This window comes from Colletes latitarsis, chromosome 8 (assembly GCF_051014445.1).
Source record: "Colletes latitarsis isolate SP2378_abdomen chromosome 8, iyColLati1, whole genome shotgun sequence".
In the NCBI taxonomy this organism is placed as follows: Eukaryota; Metazoa; Arthropoda; class Insecta; order Hymenoptera; family Colletidae; genus Colletes; species Colletes latitarsis.
Window position 1 is genome coordinate 23,750,447 of NC_135141.1, and position 13,687 is coordinate 23,764,133.

The window sequence follows — 13,687 nt, forward strand, 5'->3', positions numbered from 1 at the left end:
GAGGGATCGATTTGACGATCGCTCGATTCGTAAATCGACGGTCGCTGCATGCGCTCGATCGACTACGCGTCGCGACACAGGCAAGGGTATCCCTAACATGGGCATCGTGTAGCGCCTCGCCAGGAGAGACAGAGAGAAAAGCCCAGAGCGCAAAAACACATCAGCCCTTCTGTTCCCGGTGGTCCCGTTTTTGCTCTTGGCTTTTGCGACTGTCGTTTTACTTACCTCGTCCAATTCGTTTCCTCTTCCTGTCAACGTTCGCGTATCGCAATCGTGCCGTTTCACGCTCGTGCGAATAAAAGTCGCGAGCGCGAGTGCGCGATCTCGTTATTCGACCGGTAGTTGGGGTCGATTAGGGCAGCGCTTCTCAAACTAACGAGGAGAGGTCCCAGAGTGTGACCGATCAGCTTTTGCACAATTGTCTCTCGAGGAGTATGAGTATGGAAACTCTGTACTTTTTTTCCTCTCTTTGAAACCTGGAACGCTTTAGCTTTTCTTTCGTATCGGTTCTGTGATAGTTGTTTCTGTTCGAAATCGATTTCTCTGCAGAAATCGAACATCCTCGGGTCATAAGACGCGTCGAAACGCAGACAAACGCGGCGAAGCTGAGCGAACCGATACCATGGCCGGAGCATCGGAGGCCGGTTTTCGAGCAGGTAGCTCCTCTCGAGTCGACATCATTGCCACCTGCTGCACGAATGCTCTCGGAATGGACGGGTAGACAAACTGGATGGAATGATGGCAATTCCGAAAGCCCGGAAGGAAGGTAACAAAAATTGTTACTTTCACGAACGATCGTTTGTTTTTTTTTTAAGACCAAGGATCGCTAGACGCGTAATTCACCGATCGTTCGACGGCTCTTTTAGATTCGACGTGCACGGTCCACTCAACACCCACGTTTTCGCACAGATTCGCAAACGCGTTCTTATCGTCGAGTATTAGGCGTTAACTCGTCGCTACGCTGATAACGAACGCGATTTCGCGCAGGTTGAGACTACGTTCCAAGAATCTGGCGGCAACCGGTTACGTCTATCGCAGAAATGGGCATAATTTTATTCCAACGATGCAACGATGGAACAGTTGTTATAAGTTTCTTATTTGTTTGATACGAGATATGCCTAACGTTCTATAATTGAAACTCTAACTTTGTTCTACCTTTCTTTGTACGAAATTCTCATCTAGATCAGAACGTTGCCCATCCCCGATCCTTGATCGTTCGTAATAACTTCTAATCCATCTTCAACAAAAGAGATATCTCGTTCTACGATTAAAATTATTCGTCAACTATTAGTGGACAACAAGTTCTGTATCTTTCATTTGTTATTCAGGATTTCGTATTTAGATAAGAATTTTGCAGATTGGAATCGAACCAGCTCCCATCGTCGATTCTCTTTCGTTCATCGTGATATAGTATCGTTCTGTAATTAAAATTCTAATCTTTAATCGACCAGCAACGAACACAAAGTCCTCTATCTTTCATTTATCATTCTAGATTGTTGCTAGATAAGAAGTAGATAAGAATTTTGCCTATCCTTGATTCACCGACGGATCAGCGTCCACGAATTCTCGAGTTTAGTCCTGAAAGTCGTAGCTGTAGAAATGGAAGAGGTTTATCGTAAGTAGTAAGACATTTGCAATATTTTTAGATTCGTCTCTCGTTTTATTTCGTTGAACTTTGATGGAAGTGGGCGCGTGCGGCCTCAATAATCGTTTTACAACGTAGAAGGATACACTTAGGTGCGCATCGTTATCGGTCGATGCGCGAATCGAAGCAACGTGCTGCTTAGCTCGATGCCGTTCATACATACATACATGCATACATTCTTTCATAACGTTCGCGAGCGCTATAATCTTGGACTTGCTGCACAATATAACTACCGGGACAAACCAGAGAACGTTCGTATTTTGATCACAATTCATTGCGATGGTCATCTGTTGCTTAAAGAAAAGTACTATCGGGCCGAAGATTCAAACCGAGAGAAAACGGTACCCAACAGAAAACGTAAATGTAATTTTTGTGGCACGGGCGAGAACGAGGGTTCTCCACATGCCAGCAGGCGACAACAAGGAATGTTGACCCGAGATCTAGGTTCACGTCACGCAGCTTTAGTTTTAGAAGCTTCTTCCTCTTTGTCTTCCACGTACCTTCGTAATTTAAATAATAAAGACTGATCGCTTTATTTATTCTTATCCATTCGCTTGACTTCTCGAGGTATTCAAGTAATATATCGGTGCGTTCCAGAAAATATTGCGAAGTTTTAATCTCTTCGGTGATGCAGTTTTTTAACGAGAAGCAGGAGACCATAAATCATCGTACACCGATTTATTTTTCGTTGTAACCGTGATTTAACGAATCAAAATTTTGAAATTCAGGATATTTTCTGGAACGCCCATCGTTCGATACTAAATTTTTACAAACGTATTTCAAATTCGGCCTATTTTATCGTAAAAAATAATGTCAGATGACTTTTCACATATAATAATTTGCATTCGTTACAAATTAGTCGCGCGTCGTGAGATTAAGCATCGATCCCCATAGATTATCGATCCGTTACTCGGTTTACTGAACATTTTTTTCTTTTCTTAACACGCGCGCGGCTGACCCTCGATTCAAATCGTCTGGCGGACCCGATATTTCGTCTCGAAGCGAGGGACCGTCGCGTCTCGGTTCAGTATCGTAAACGAAACGAGGAAATAAAAGGAAATCGAGGATAAGCTATCTAGATCGATCGTGGAGGATCGGTGGGTTAGAGGATACTGCTGCGACAGCGTCGGCGGTTGCGCATTAATTTGTACGTTGCAGTTGTCGGGCGATAATCTCCCGACCGCGTGGGTGGATGGTTTCAGTCTTCCTTCCTCTTTCTGAGCTTGCCCTCCGTTTGAATTGTTTTCGACACGATATCCACGCAAGCCCCTAACGGCGCGCCGTTCGTCGGCTCTCCCTCGGGAGTATTGACTATCTTGCCGAGAGTCATAATGTAACTACAGGCGATCTTTAGCACGGACAGTTTCGAGAGCTTTTGATTGTGCGAGTAGGCGGGAATGGCGCGTCTCAGAGTGTCGAACGCGGCGCTTATCGTGTGCACCCTCGTCCTTTCTCTGGCGTTCGCCTCTATTCTCCTTTCGCGAGTCATGTTCTTGTAGTTCCTTTGTTGGCCGGCCGCAGGATGTTGCCTCGGGTGGCCGGTTTGCGGGCTCGACGTCGCGGTTGTTGTCATCATCATCGTCTGGGAGGAACCGCAACCGTTCGTGCCGGACCGATGATTTTCTTGACGATTGAGCAACACCGACGACGACGACGAGGACGTCGAGGACGACGAGGAGGAGGACGACGACGCGGACGACACGTTCGCGTGGCCCACGGAGTACGAGCACCTCCTCTCGTAACTTCCGTTTACGGCAGGATGCGACGGCACTCTGGTGGCTATTTCTCCCCTTAAAACGAGCGCTAGCGGTTCCTCTTGCAGTCTCGGATGCGTCGAGGACGACACCACGGGCGTCGACGTCGACGTTACCGACAATGTTGTCGCGTTCGAGGACGACGACGCCACGCTGACCACCGTCGTCGCGTCCATGTTCTGACGAGAGGATTCTCGCCTCTCGATTCGCGGTAGACGATTTTGCGCCGACTGGCGTAGCCTCGATGGCAGCTCTTCCGCCTCTGTTTTCCCTTGGACGGCATTTTCCAGGGTCGCATGGCTACGATCGTCCTCGTGGCCGCTGTCCTCGTAGATTCGATTCGAAACGGCGGACGTTGCCGAGGATAGCGTGCTCGATGGCAACGAGGAGGCCGTTTGGTAGGTTGGCTGCGTCCCCGTGGTCTGTTCCGTGCGAATCAGAGGCGAGATTTTCGAATCCACGCTCTTCCTCGAGCTGCTCCATGGTCGAAACGGACTCGGTGACCGCGTCGTTCTCGATTCCTCTTCTTCCGCCACCACGGCCTCCTCGAACCTTCTTTTCTTTAATGGCGCGGTGCTAGGTTCTTGGATCTTCCTCGGTTCGGCGAGTTTTCTCTTGTTTCTCAACGATATCGGCGTCACTTGTACCTCCACGCTGTCCTCCGAGGCGCTCGGAGAATGTAGCCCCGACATATCGTCCTCGTCTCCGCCGCTGCAGAACCCGGCATCCCTTTCGGACCCCGCCATGACACCCGCTGAAACCGAAACAACATTTGCCAGTTAGATCACGAAAGTGGCGCGTTCGTGTTACGTTACATCGATTTAGATCTTAATGGTAGGCGTTGCGTTTAGATTCTACATTAATATCGTATAGTATAGATATATTTTCGAGCTTGGTAACTAAATTGCCGCCACTGTATCGCCTTATCCAGCCCACCTTCCTCCTAGCAGGAGCACTGTACGCGACGGTGATGCTATCTTTGATGCGATTCCGTGGACGAGATCATTTCGTCTCGTCTCGTCTCGCTTCGTCTCGCCTCATATCGCCACGTATCGCCAAGGAGACAGGATGTTTTCAGGTTCGGTGCGTCATCCAACTGGTACCATCTGGCGCACAGGTCTGGCCCGAGATTATAATACGCGTAACCCTCTTCTCTTTCCGTGTCCCTCGTTTCATCTCCCTCCCGCCATTTTATCCGCGTTATCGGTTTCGCTCCCTTCGACGAATGGCCCACGGTGTTTGTTCGTCTATTTGTTGCTCGCTGCGCAATCTCTATCGTTCGTTCGCGCCGTACAGCAACGTTGATGCTTTACCAAACGGAATCCATCCGCAGACAAATTAATGTATTTTTGTCATCGTTGACCAAAAGGAGATGAAACATTCGAAAAACAAATCGATAGAAGCTAAAATGGAGCATGGTACCACGATCCTTCCGTATCTAACATACATTCTATCGAAGATACCAGACCGGAAACGCTTGGGGGGTGTTTGGCTAACTCCGAGTATCGTATAATACGAGGGAAAGTTGATTATCGTCGTACAAGGGTTAAAGTACCGGCCGCCAGTGACTACCATGACAGTGAACGCGTTCTATTAATCGAATAGTCGCGGCTCTAATTCGTAATCGATCGGTAGAGTGTTGAATTTTCACAGAACGCGACGCACTCGACGCGTCCCAGTTCCTCGATCGAAATCGAAGAGAGAGGAGGAACGTTTTATCCGTTGACCCGTAGTGGTCGCGTCGCGTCGCGTCGCGCAGCGTGCGTCGTCTTGGAAGTGTAAGTAGCGGCGGGCTATCTCGATTCGTCCCCGTCCATTTAAACGCTAGGAGAAGCGAAGCGCGGAGGGGAACGAAGACCACATGGCGCTGGCGCCAACCGCTGCTCCGCGTCGTTGTTCTCGTTTTGTTGCCTTTTGCGGAGTCGTACGGACGCGGGGACGCCGCGCGTCTACGATTCTACGGGTCGGGATCCGTTCTCCTCCCTACCGGCTGCATCGATGCCAACGTGCCTCTCGACCTCGACGTGCTGCGATATCTCGTCGACGATTCGATCCTCGACTGTTTGTCGTGGTAGTCGTAGTTGTCTCGTCTCGTCGAGGAACACGAGGTAACCGCGAAACCTCTCTAATTGTAAGCCAGAATCAACCCTTTGCGGTCTTATCTCGATTCTGTTTCGACGTGGAATCTTCTAACTCCTGTTACATTTATTTGTAATTAACAAGAAAACCTCCTTTGATACAGATAGAACCATAACATTTAGAATTCAAATAGGAATACAAAAAGACGATATAACAGGTGTAAACAATTGTTATGTCAAGCAAGCGTAGTTTCAGTACTTTTCCGACATGTTTTATTGCTAACATAGGTGCACACAGCTTTCCAAGTACCGTATGTGTACAGCCTGTCGCACGGCGTTGCCATTTTGGATGTCAATATGGCGCCTGACGTACGATTATCGGTCCAATTCGAAAGACCCATCCAGTAGGATAAATTGTTGCGTCTATGGTCCTCGATATTTATCGAGGATCGTGTGCCAATGGAAAGTTTCGCGTTAGATGTTGCATTTTTCGTGTGTTTTGTTGGAAATCGATCGACTCGCGTGCAAAATCGATTTACCTTTAGAACGGTTCGATACAGAGGCCTGCGTCGGTAGATAACGACTCGCGCACCTGGCGACAACGTGGTCCGCTCGTCTAAAGGACGCTTATCGCTGCCTCGATAAGAATTCTCTGCTTTCGATATTGAGCATGTGCTTGAGAGCGAATCGGTGGGAAACGAGGCGGGTGCGTGTGTGCCTGTGCAAGCTCACACGCGTTCGAAATGTTTGCAACGAAACGAACAAAATTAGAGACGGGGGGAGCGCAAAATTCGAGATAACAACGAGCAAATCTCGGTCAAATTCTGAGTGTGAAAATGATGCACCCGTCGAACACGTAAACAGGGAAAAAGAGAAGATCGATAGTGGTGTAAGTTCACCTTAAACTCTTTTACCCCGAATTGATTACAAATAAAATTGATCGAGAAAGCAAATAGTTAAGAAACAACAGGTAAAGTAACTTGAAATTTATAAATGCTGAAAAATGTGTTATTCCGCGTGAAGAACGTCAACAGGGCACCGAAGAAACGTTTATGTTTCCGGAATGTTTGAATCTAAATATAGAACTTGTTTAAGCGACAAATCCATAAATATATACATACACGAAGATAAGTGAACAGAATTTAACTCTATTTTTGCTTTTGTATCGAGCATTTGCGTAGCTGTTCGCCTGGAGGTTAAAGATACGGTTTTTAAATTCACTTCGAAAGGTTATAGAAAACTAAAATTCACTGTACGATAGAAAATCGATTGACAAACATTCCGAGGAGACCCAATATTTTGAAAGTGTTCAACATTCTCGTGTGTTTGATGTGCGATTCCCGCGATTTCATCAAGTCGAAGGAAGGTGTAAATCAAGGAGAGAGAGATAGAGAGAGAAAGAGAGAGAGACTGAAGCTTGAAAAATTAGAAAAATGTCGGGAAAGCGAAATCGATGGTTGGGGCTGACTCGTTGGTTGAGCGCGAAATGTCGGTTACGTCGTGGGAGAAAACCGGTCTATTTCCACGGGATCCGGCTGACGCGGATGGAAAGGACACGTGTCTCTGGATTACGCTCGCGAATATCTCGCTGCCACCTTTGTCGTCCCGTTCGGCAATTGTTCAAACAAACCGAAATAACCGTGAACATCTGTGTAAACTCGCGCGAAGGCGCGCATCCACCACACGCGGCTGGATATCTCCGAACCAACAGATACCCGTGACAGACGCCATACGTTCTTTCATTTCGACGAGCGCTCGTTTCTCGTCCAGCCTGATCTTCGCGTGATCCGTAATATATTTATTTTATTTATAAACCGAACGAACCCTGCTCTACAGCGGGTTTCCAAACTCTACGAGGCGTTTACTTAACCCTTTCGATACTAATACGTAACGATATCTAAACCAAACATCGAAAATTGTTTTACGCGTATCCCTAATATTGAGTCATCGACTTCTGGGACAACTGGCAGACTAACGAGCGAAAGTTGTCGCGGCAGTCGAAAGAATCGGCCAACGAAGTTCGTTCGCGACCCATTCGGGAACCATTATTCGAACAAATATTTATTCGAGACGATTATCCGAATAATAAAATTTACTATACTTGGGCAAAAGTGCTTTGAATCGCGGAAGGAGCCGGTCAGGGACGATCGAGAGTCGAAGATATCGATCGTTCGATAAAATAGTCACGGATTTAGACTGTTCGATCGTTCGCGCCAGTATTCCTTCGTAATTCGCGGTCGCAGACGACTCTGTCGGTCCGCGGAAGCTGTCAACGCCGCTCCCTTCCTTCGTCGGGCGTCCTTACGCTCCAGAAATAGTCGAATGTAGCGTTTGTGGATTCAACTGTCTCGAAATAAGAAGGAGAAGGAACCGCGGCCAACTTTCGCGGTGATTATAAATAAACGACGTGGACTGGCGCGGGAACGAGAAGAAGGCGAAGAAGAAGCAACGCGTAGACGCATGCAGCGAATGCCAATCTCTCTCCTTCCTCCTCTTTCTATCTCGTCGAATTAAAAGAATCTACGAGCAACGATATCGATCTCGATTTTTGGGATGGATGCAAATTTTTAAAATCAAAGCGGGAAAAGTCGAAGTTGTTGGTCCGTTCGAACGCGTCGGAATGCGAGTCGATCGGCCGATTCTCTGTTCGATTCCCTTGTTCCGCTGCTCGCGGAAGAGGAAAACGAGCAGCCGAGCGTCATATCTCTTTGACCCCAAGGAGGAAGAGTCGGCCCCGATGAAAAGCGAGGCGGAGGAGAACGGATAAGAGGAGTAGGAGGAGTCGCCGCTAGCCAGATGGTCCACGCACGAGTTTAAATCGATATCGTTGGTTGCGACAGCGGCGCGACTTCGAGCTTTTCTCGGCCCGTCGATTTCTTCAACGTCTTCCCGCCGTTGTGCTTACACCGAAATGCCCCGACTGTTCTCGTCGAATTTAGAAACGAACATCTGTTCCTACGCGGTACAGCGAAGCTCGCACAAGTGAAATGATTTTACCCCGGATAACTGAAAGGGTACCATCCTCACCATCGTTCGAGGTCTCTTCGGTTTTTGGAGACGGACATTTTGGAGCACGAAGACTATAGAAATCAGTATTGATTAATAACTTTATTTTATCTGTACGTCATTCCCAATGAATTTCTAATCAACATCGATATTTGCGGAGTAAAAATTTTCCCTGCTCGTATGTGGGTCAGTGAACGCGTCAAAAGCATTCGTTAGTTCTGTTATTTTACTACTTTAGTTTATGTTATCAGAAGCAAAACTCGAATTGAGTTGTAATGCATGTTATATGTATGTCGCCGTTGCGGCGCCAGTGGAGTGCAAAGGGTTAAAACGATGACGCACGCGTATCGGTTCCGACAGCTACTAATGCAAATTAAAAACTTTTGTATTTCACATTCTATCTTCGTAAGAACATTATCAATGGTTCAATTCTATAATACGTTCGTCGATATAGCAATCCCTATCGCTGTGCAAGAGCTTGTTGAAGCGTCGTCGACTCGCCGGACGAAAACACGAGTTCGATTAACTGAAACGCATCTGTCTCGATTTGGTTGCAGTTACGCGGGCGATACCGTACTCCGCAAGGTTACCGTTTCGCGGTGCGCCCGTCGGATGAACGTTCTATCTTCTCTAACTAACGTCGCTCGCGGCGCGAATCGTACAAATATTTGCCTCGCGAACGTAAACGCGAGACGCGACATGCGCGCGTTCCAAGAATATCGATAGCGTAGCTGTGACCGCGAGCGAGATATCGACTGGTCGCGATACGCGAACCGATCTTCCGCATGCTTCGCGTCTTCTGAATGAACCGAGAGTGCGCGCGTACCGATAATCGAACGACGCCGCACCGGGAGATGCGAATCGTTCGCGACGATAAGGAAACTTCTCTCGCTAGTCGCGACCTTGTCTTTCGACCTTTGTCGGCGATCCGTTTCCACGATCGAACTACATACTGCGTCGTCGACGTCGAAAAGAAACTGTGTCGATACGGTGCACGCAAATTCGTCAGTTTCACTCGGCGTGTTTAAGAACGGCAATTTTAAAATGCACCCACGAAAATTAGCGATCCAAAATTTTTAATTTTGACAAAGGTCGAGGACCAGATTTCTGGGTATGGAAAAGTGGCGCGGCAGTCAACCTGTTAAGGAAAGAAAGGTGGTTGAGAGAAGGTTGGCTGCGAAAGACTACAGGTCCAACGGAAGAGGTCCGGTTCAGGTAGCAGGTGCGACTTTGCGCACAGGTGGGTGGAAGGTTCGGCGCTTACCGCAGCACCCTTCGTCCCTTCCCCCTCGATCCCCCCTAACCAATTCCCTTTTGCAGCGTTCCTACCTGTGCGTACCTGTGCCACGCACAATAGGGTATCGATTACGTTCGAGAAACGGTGACGGTAAAATCTGGTTTAACTGGTAATCGCATTCTTGGAACTATCTTAATTCCGGAGTTCCGACGACCGATTTCAAGGGTTTCCCCGCGACAAACAAACGCTCCCGACGCGCCCTTAATGTTACTCCCTTCGTTTATCGATCCGTTTGATCGATCGTTTCGATAGGCGATTTCACTTTCCCGCCAAATAATTGAATCTAGAAAGCGGAGGAGGTAGTTGCTATCGGGCGCAACTCGATACACCTGTTCTGATTTTTGGGGGGTATTCTTGGTCCTTCGAAGTAGAATTATTTACAATTCTGCGTGTGATCATCACGGTAGTCAAAAGGAAATGGAATACAGCAAATACGCTTGATTGTTCATTTACGTATCTATTGTCTATCATATATATTTCTAACTATAAATAGTCAAAGTGGTAATGAATTATATAAACCATAAGCGTGGAGTGTCCAACAGGTGTGCACGCAAACTTTTCTAACCTTCTACGTAGTTAAATATAAAACGAAAACTACTTCGTTCAAAAGTTTGTAACATTTTAATTGCAACGGGGAATCAATTTCCGATAACGATAGTCGATTTCAAGAGCTACAGAAATAGTACTGTATAGAAAAAAATTACACGTAAGCGTAGCCTTACGCGGGGAAAATTTCTCAACGAAAGAATCTGTGAGAATATCAAACTATTTGATCAGACATTCCATTCAGCGCGGTAAATGCATCTGTATGTGTTATTAATCTAACCGAGGTTAGGTTAATGACAGCGTATAGCTGTACCTCTGCTTTGCACCTAGCGAACGTTTACAGCGTATGTAACCATGTTTAGAATTTCTTATTTTCATTCAATTCTACAGTCTTAATGTTCGCAACTTTAGTATACCAGGTGTGTTTCGACAGAAATTCGTGAAACTTAGTAATTTTTTTAGGACTTTTAGATCGGGAATCGATTTGTGACGCGTATTTACGTAGTTACGTTCTACATCGATATGGAGAAAATTCGACACCAACGTCGCCAGTTCTTTTCTTTTTTTTGAGTACGACAACGCTGGTCCCGCGAATCAAGGTAACAGCGTTACCGTCAACGATCGAACGTTGCGGAAATCGAATCGCTTAGTCATTGTTTCCATATTATTCGGGTTACTCAAAGGCCAAAGGTGTCGAATCGAGTTGCAAAACAAGATTCGAAACATAGCAGTTCAAACGAAATAACTAGAATAATTTTAAATATTCTTACACGAAAGAAATTATGTATTCAATATGCCTACTCCTAGTATCGCTCGTAAGCGTTAAAATTGATCGTTCGTGAATCCACTGACGTATTACAGAATTTGACTCGTACTCGAAACGTTTTATAGCGTTTCGTCCGCGCCTTAAACGTCGGAGGGGTCTTTTACCTTACAAGGTAACGAAGAAGAAAAATGGATAAGTTCGGGATAACAAGGTCGAGCAGCGTCGATATCGGTGATAGGAAAGATCGGCGAGAAAAAAAGTTTTGGATAAACGTGGAACGCGGTGGTCGTCGATTAGACGTCGAGTTTGGAGTTTGGTCAAGGGGTCGTTTGTTCCGTACGAGTTGGTTCGCCTGCTGGCTCGTCTGTGCGGCAACCCACGCTGGCGCCGCCGCGCCCTGTCTCTCTCTCGCATCCTCCTTCTCGATCAGCCGTCACTTCTCTCCTCCCTCGACTTACCATTCCTTACCGTCTGCGGTCTCTCTCAGCCTCTCGGACGTAGGTATATCTGCTGACGCACACACATGCAATTTCTCTCTTTCTTTCTCTCTCTGTCTGTCTAGGTGACTCTCCGTGTCCGTCTGTTTCTCGCAGCCGCGCGACTCCGTTCCTCCGTGGCTGCTGAACCAGTCGATCTCTCGCTCGGGGACGGCTGGCGCCGTTCATAACAATAATTATCGTTCTTCGCAACTCCCACCAGACAGACTATCAATCGACCGAACGGCGATTCTATCGCGCTAACGCTTATGGTCCTCGATCTGGCAACTCCTAGCGACCAACGACAAATCCCACCGATTCTTGACCGGTCGCCAAACGGAGTAGATTTTCGTTTTTCGCAATTTTCGACGGAAATTCGATTACTGCTAGACGCAATTACGGAGAACGATCGATGGTGGATCGCGAGATCGACGGGGCTTCGTTTGACGAGCGACGATCGATTCTACCGATGCACCGGACCTGGGAATACTTTCGTTCGAGTAACAGACGCGATCGAACGATCGCAGAAATCGATCGAAATTGTAATTTATGTTTAACGCGCTGACCGGACGGAAAGAAATGCGCGATATCATAGATCTTTGTTTGAATATTCACCTTTCATGAAAGCAGACAGCTCGGAGGTAGATTCCACCACGTGATGGGTCATTTTCGTCGGTGATTGCGGGGGCGCGATCGCGCACCACGAGACGCGGTTTTGAACACAGTCTTCTATTCTAGATCACTGCACACGCACTAGTTTCATAGGACGAATTCCACGTACACGTGCGGGCCGGGCAGGTTTTTCGAATCGTGGCGTTGTTTCTGTACTTTTCCCTCGTGCGGGTTGAGTTTCGATCCTTGCGACAGGTAATCCAATGTAATCAGAGTCACTGAAAAAACTTGATGGCGAGCGACGAAAAAGGTTGGCCCGAGTCCAAGGACTGGAAGAGTCGAGGATCGCGGAAGTGCAGCCGGTCCTCGTTCGATCGCGGTCGACGATGTACTGACTCGCCTCGTGCGTTCGAGCCTCTTTCATCGGATACGCGTGCGAGGGAGTCCCGACTGGCCTGCGACTTTGCTGCCTCTAACGTTACCACTACCAACGTGACCACTACCAACGCGCCTCCGTGTCGACCTAACCGCGCACGTACACCACTACCAATCCGATGCTAGTCGTTTCTTTTACCAACCACGGGACCACTACCCACGAACGATCTATGTAGTAGCGTTATTCTACTACGCGGTTACATACTACGATAAGGCGCGGGCAGCGAAACATCGTCTCTGTGCACACACGGAAACTCGATCGGCTAGCGCGACACGGAGGAGCCTCGAGCGTGTTGTCCGGTCCATGATTCAACGGGACGGAGGTTCGTTAGAAAGGATCCCACGAGAGCGGTGTCGTCGTTGATGATGGCGCACTGCGATGGTGGTGGTAAGGTGCGTCGGTGTTGGTGTTGGCGTTGACGGTGGTGACGGTGGCAGGCCAAGGAGGCGGGAACGGGGGAGAGGTGTGCGGCGCGCATTGTTGGCGGCAAGAGGCAGCGGGGGCCGCCAGAACGGCGCCAGCCGGCCGAGAGTTTGACTCGGCTTCTCCGAGCCGTTCATCTTTCTTCCTCTCTCTTATCTTGGCGTTACCCGATGCTCTTTCCTCCTGCTTTCTCGCTCTTTTCCCCTCTTGCCGGTCCCGGCGCGGCGCGAGTGTCTTAAACGTTCTCGATTCGATTTCGAGTCAGCAGCCACCCGCGGCGGATCGTAACGCGCGGGACTGTGCCGTCGGGTCGCGTCTCCTCACGAACGACTACGCGCGTGCAAGAAGCGCCAGTTTACGGGACACGCATCGACCACCGTGTCGAGAATCCCTCTTTGGTCAACGAGGACATTTACCCGTACCACTCCTCGAAAACGCCAACCAAACTCTAATTTTCCTCTTGAAAATCCATAAAATCTTCATCAGAGATTCTCTTCTCTCAGAAACTCAAACAATTTTGAAACTTTAGGGACACGTAGGTCAGGTGGATTCCACGACTCGAAACGAGACGATAATCAAGAATAAGAGAATTGCGTAGGAGGAATTTGAATATCGATCAAGTACGCGTGCATTTGCGATTCAATTTTT

General features: G+C 48.0%; 1 protein-coding gene and 1 long non-coding RNA gene across 2 annotated transcripts in view; one reads left to right on the forward strand and one right to left on the reverse strand.

Annotated features, from left to right (window-relative positions):
* LOC143344417 (uncharacterized) overlaps positions 1-13,687 on the forward strand; it is a 49,273-nt gene that overhangs the window by 6,354 nt on the left and 29,232 nt on the right. The window lies entirely within an intron of this gene.
* Net (atonal bHLH transcription factor 8-like protein net) lies at positions 1,656-13,029 on the reverse strand. Its single transcript, XM_076770941.1, has 2 exons — positions 12,184-13,029; positions 1,656-4,153 (listed from the first exon to the last, which is right to left on the reverse strand). The coding sequence occupies exons 1-2, from the start codon at positions 12,233-12,235 to the stop codon at positions 2,844-2,846; spliced, it is 1,362 nt and encodes a 453-aa protein (XP_076627056.1). The 5' UTR covers positions 12,236-13,029; the 3' UTR covers positions 1,656-2,843.

Coding starts and splice junctions, on each gene's coding strand:
- Net (XM_076770941.1), bottom strand. CDS start 12,235: ATGACCCATCACGTGGTGGAATCTACCTCCGAGCTGTCTGCTTTCATG. Junction 4,154..12,183: donor GCTGTCTGCTTTCATGAAAG/GTGAATATTCAA, acceptor TTTCGGTTTCAG/CGGGTGTCATGGCGGGGTCC.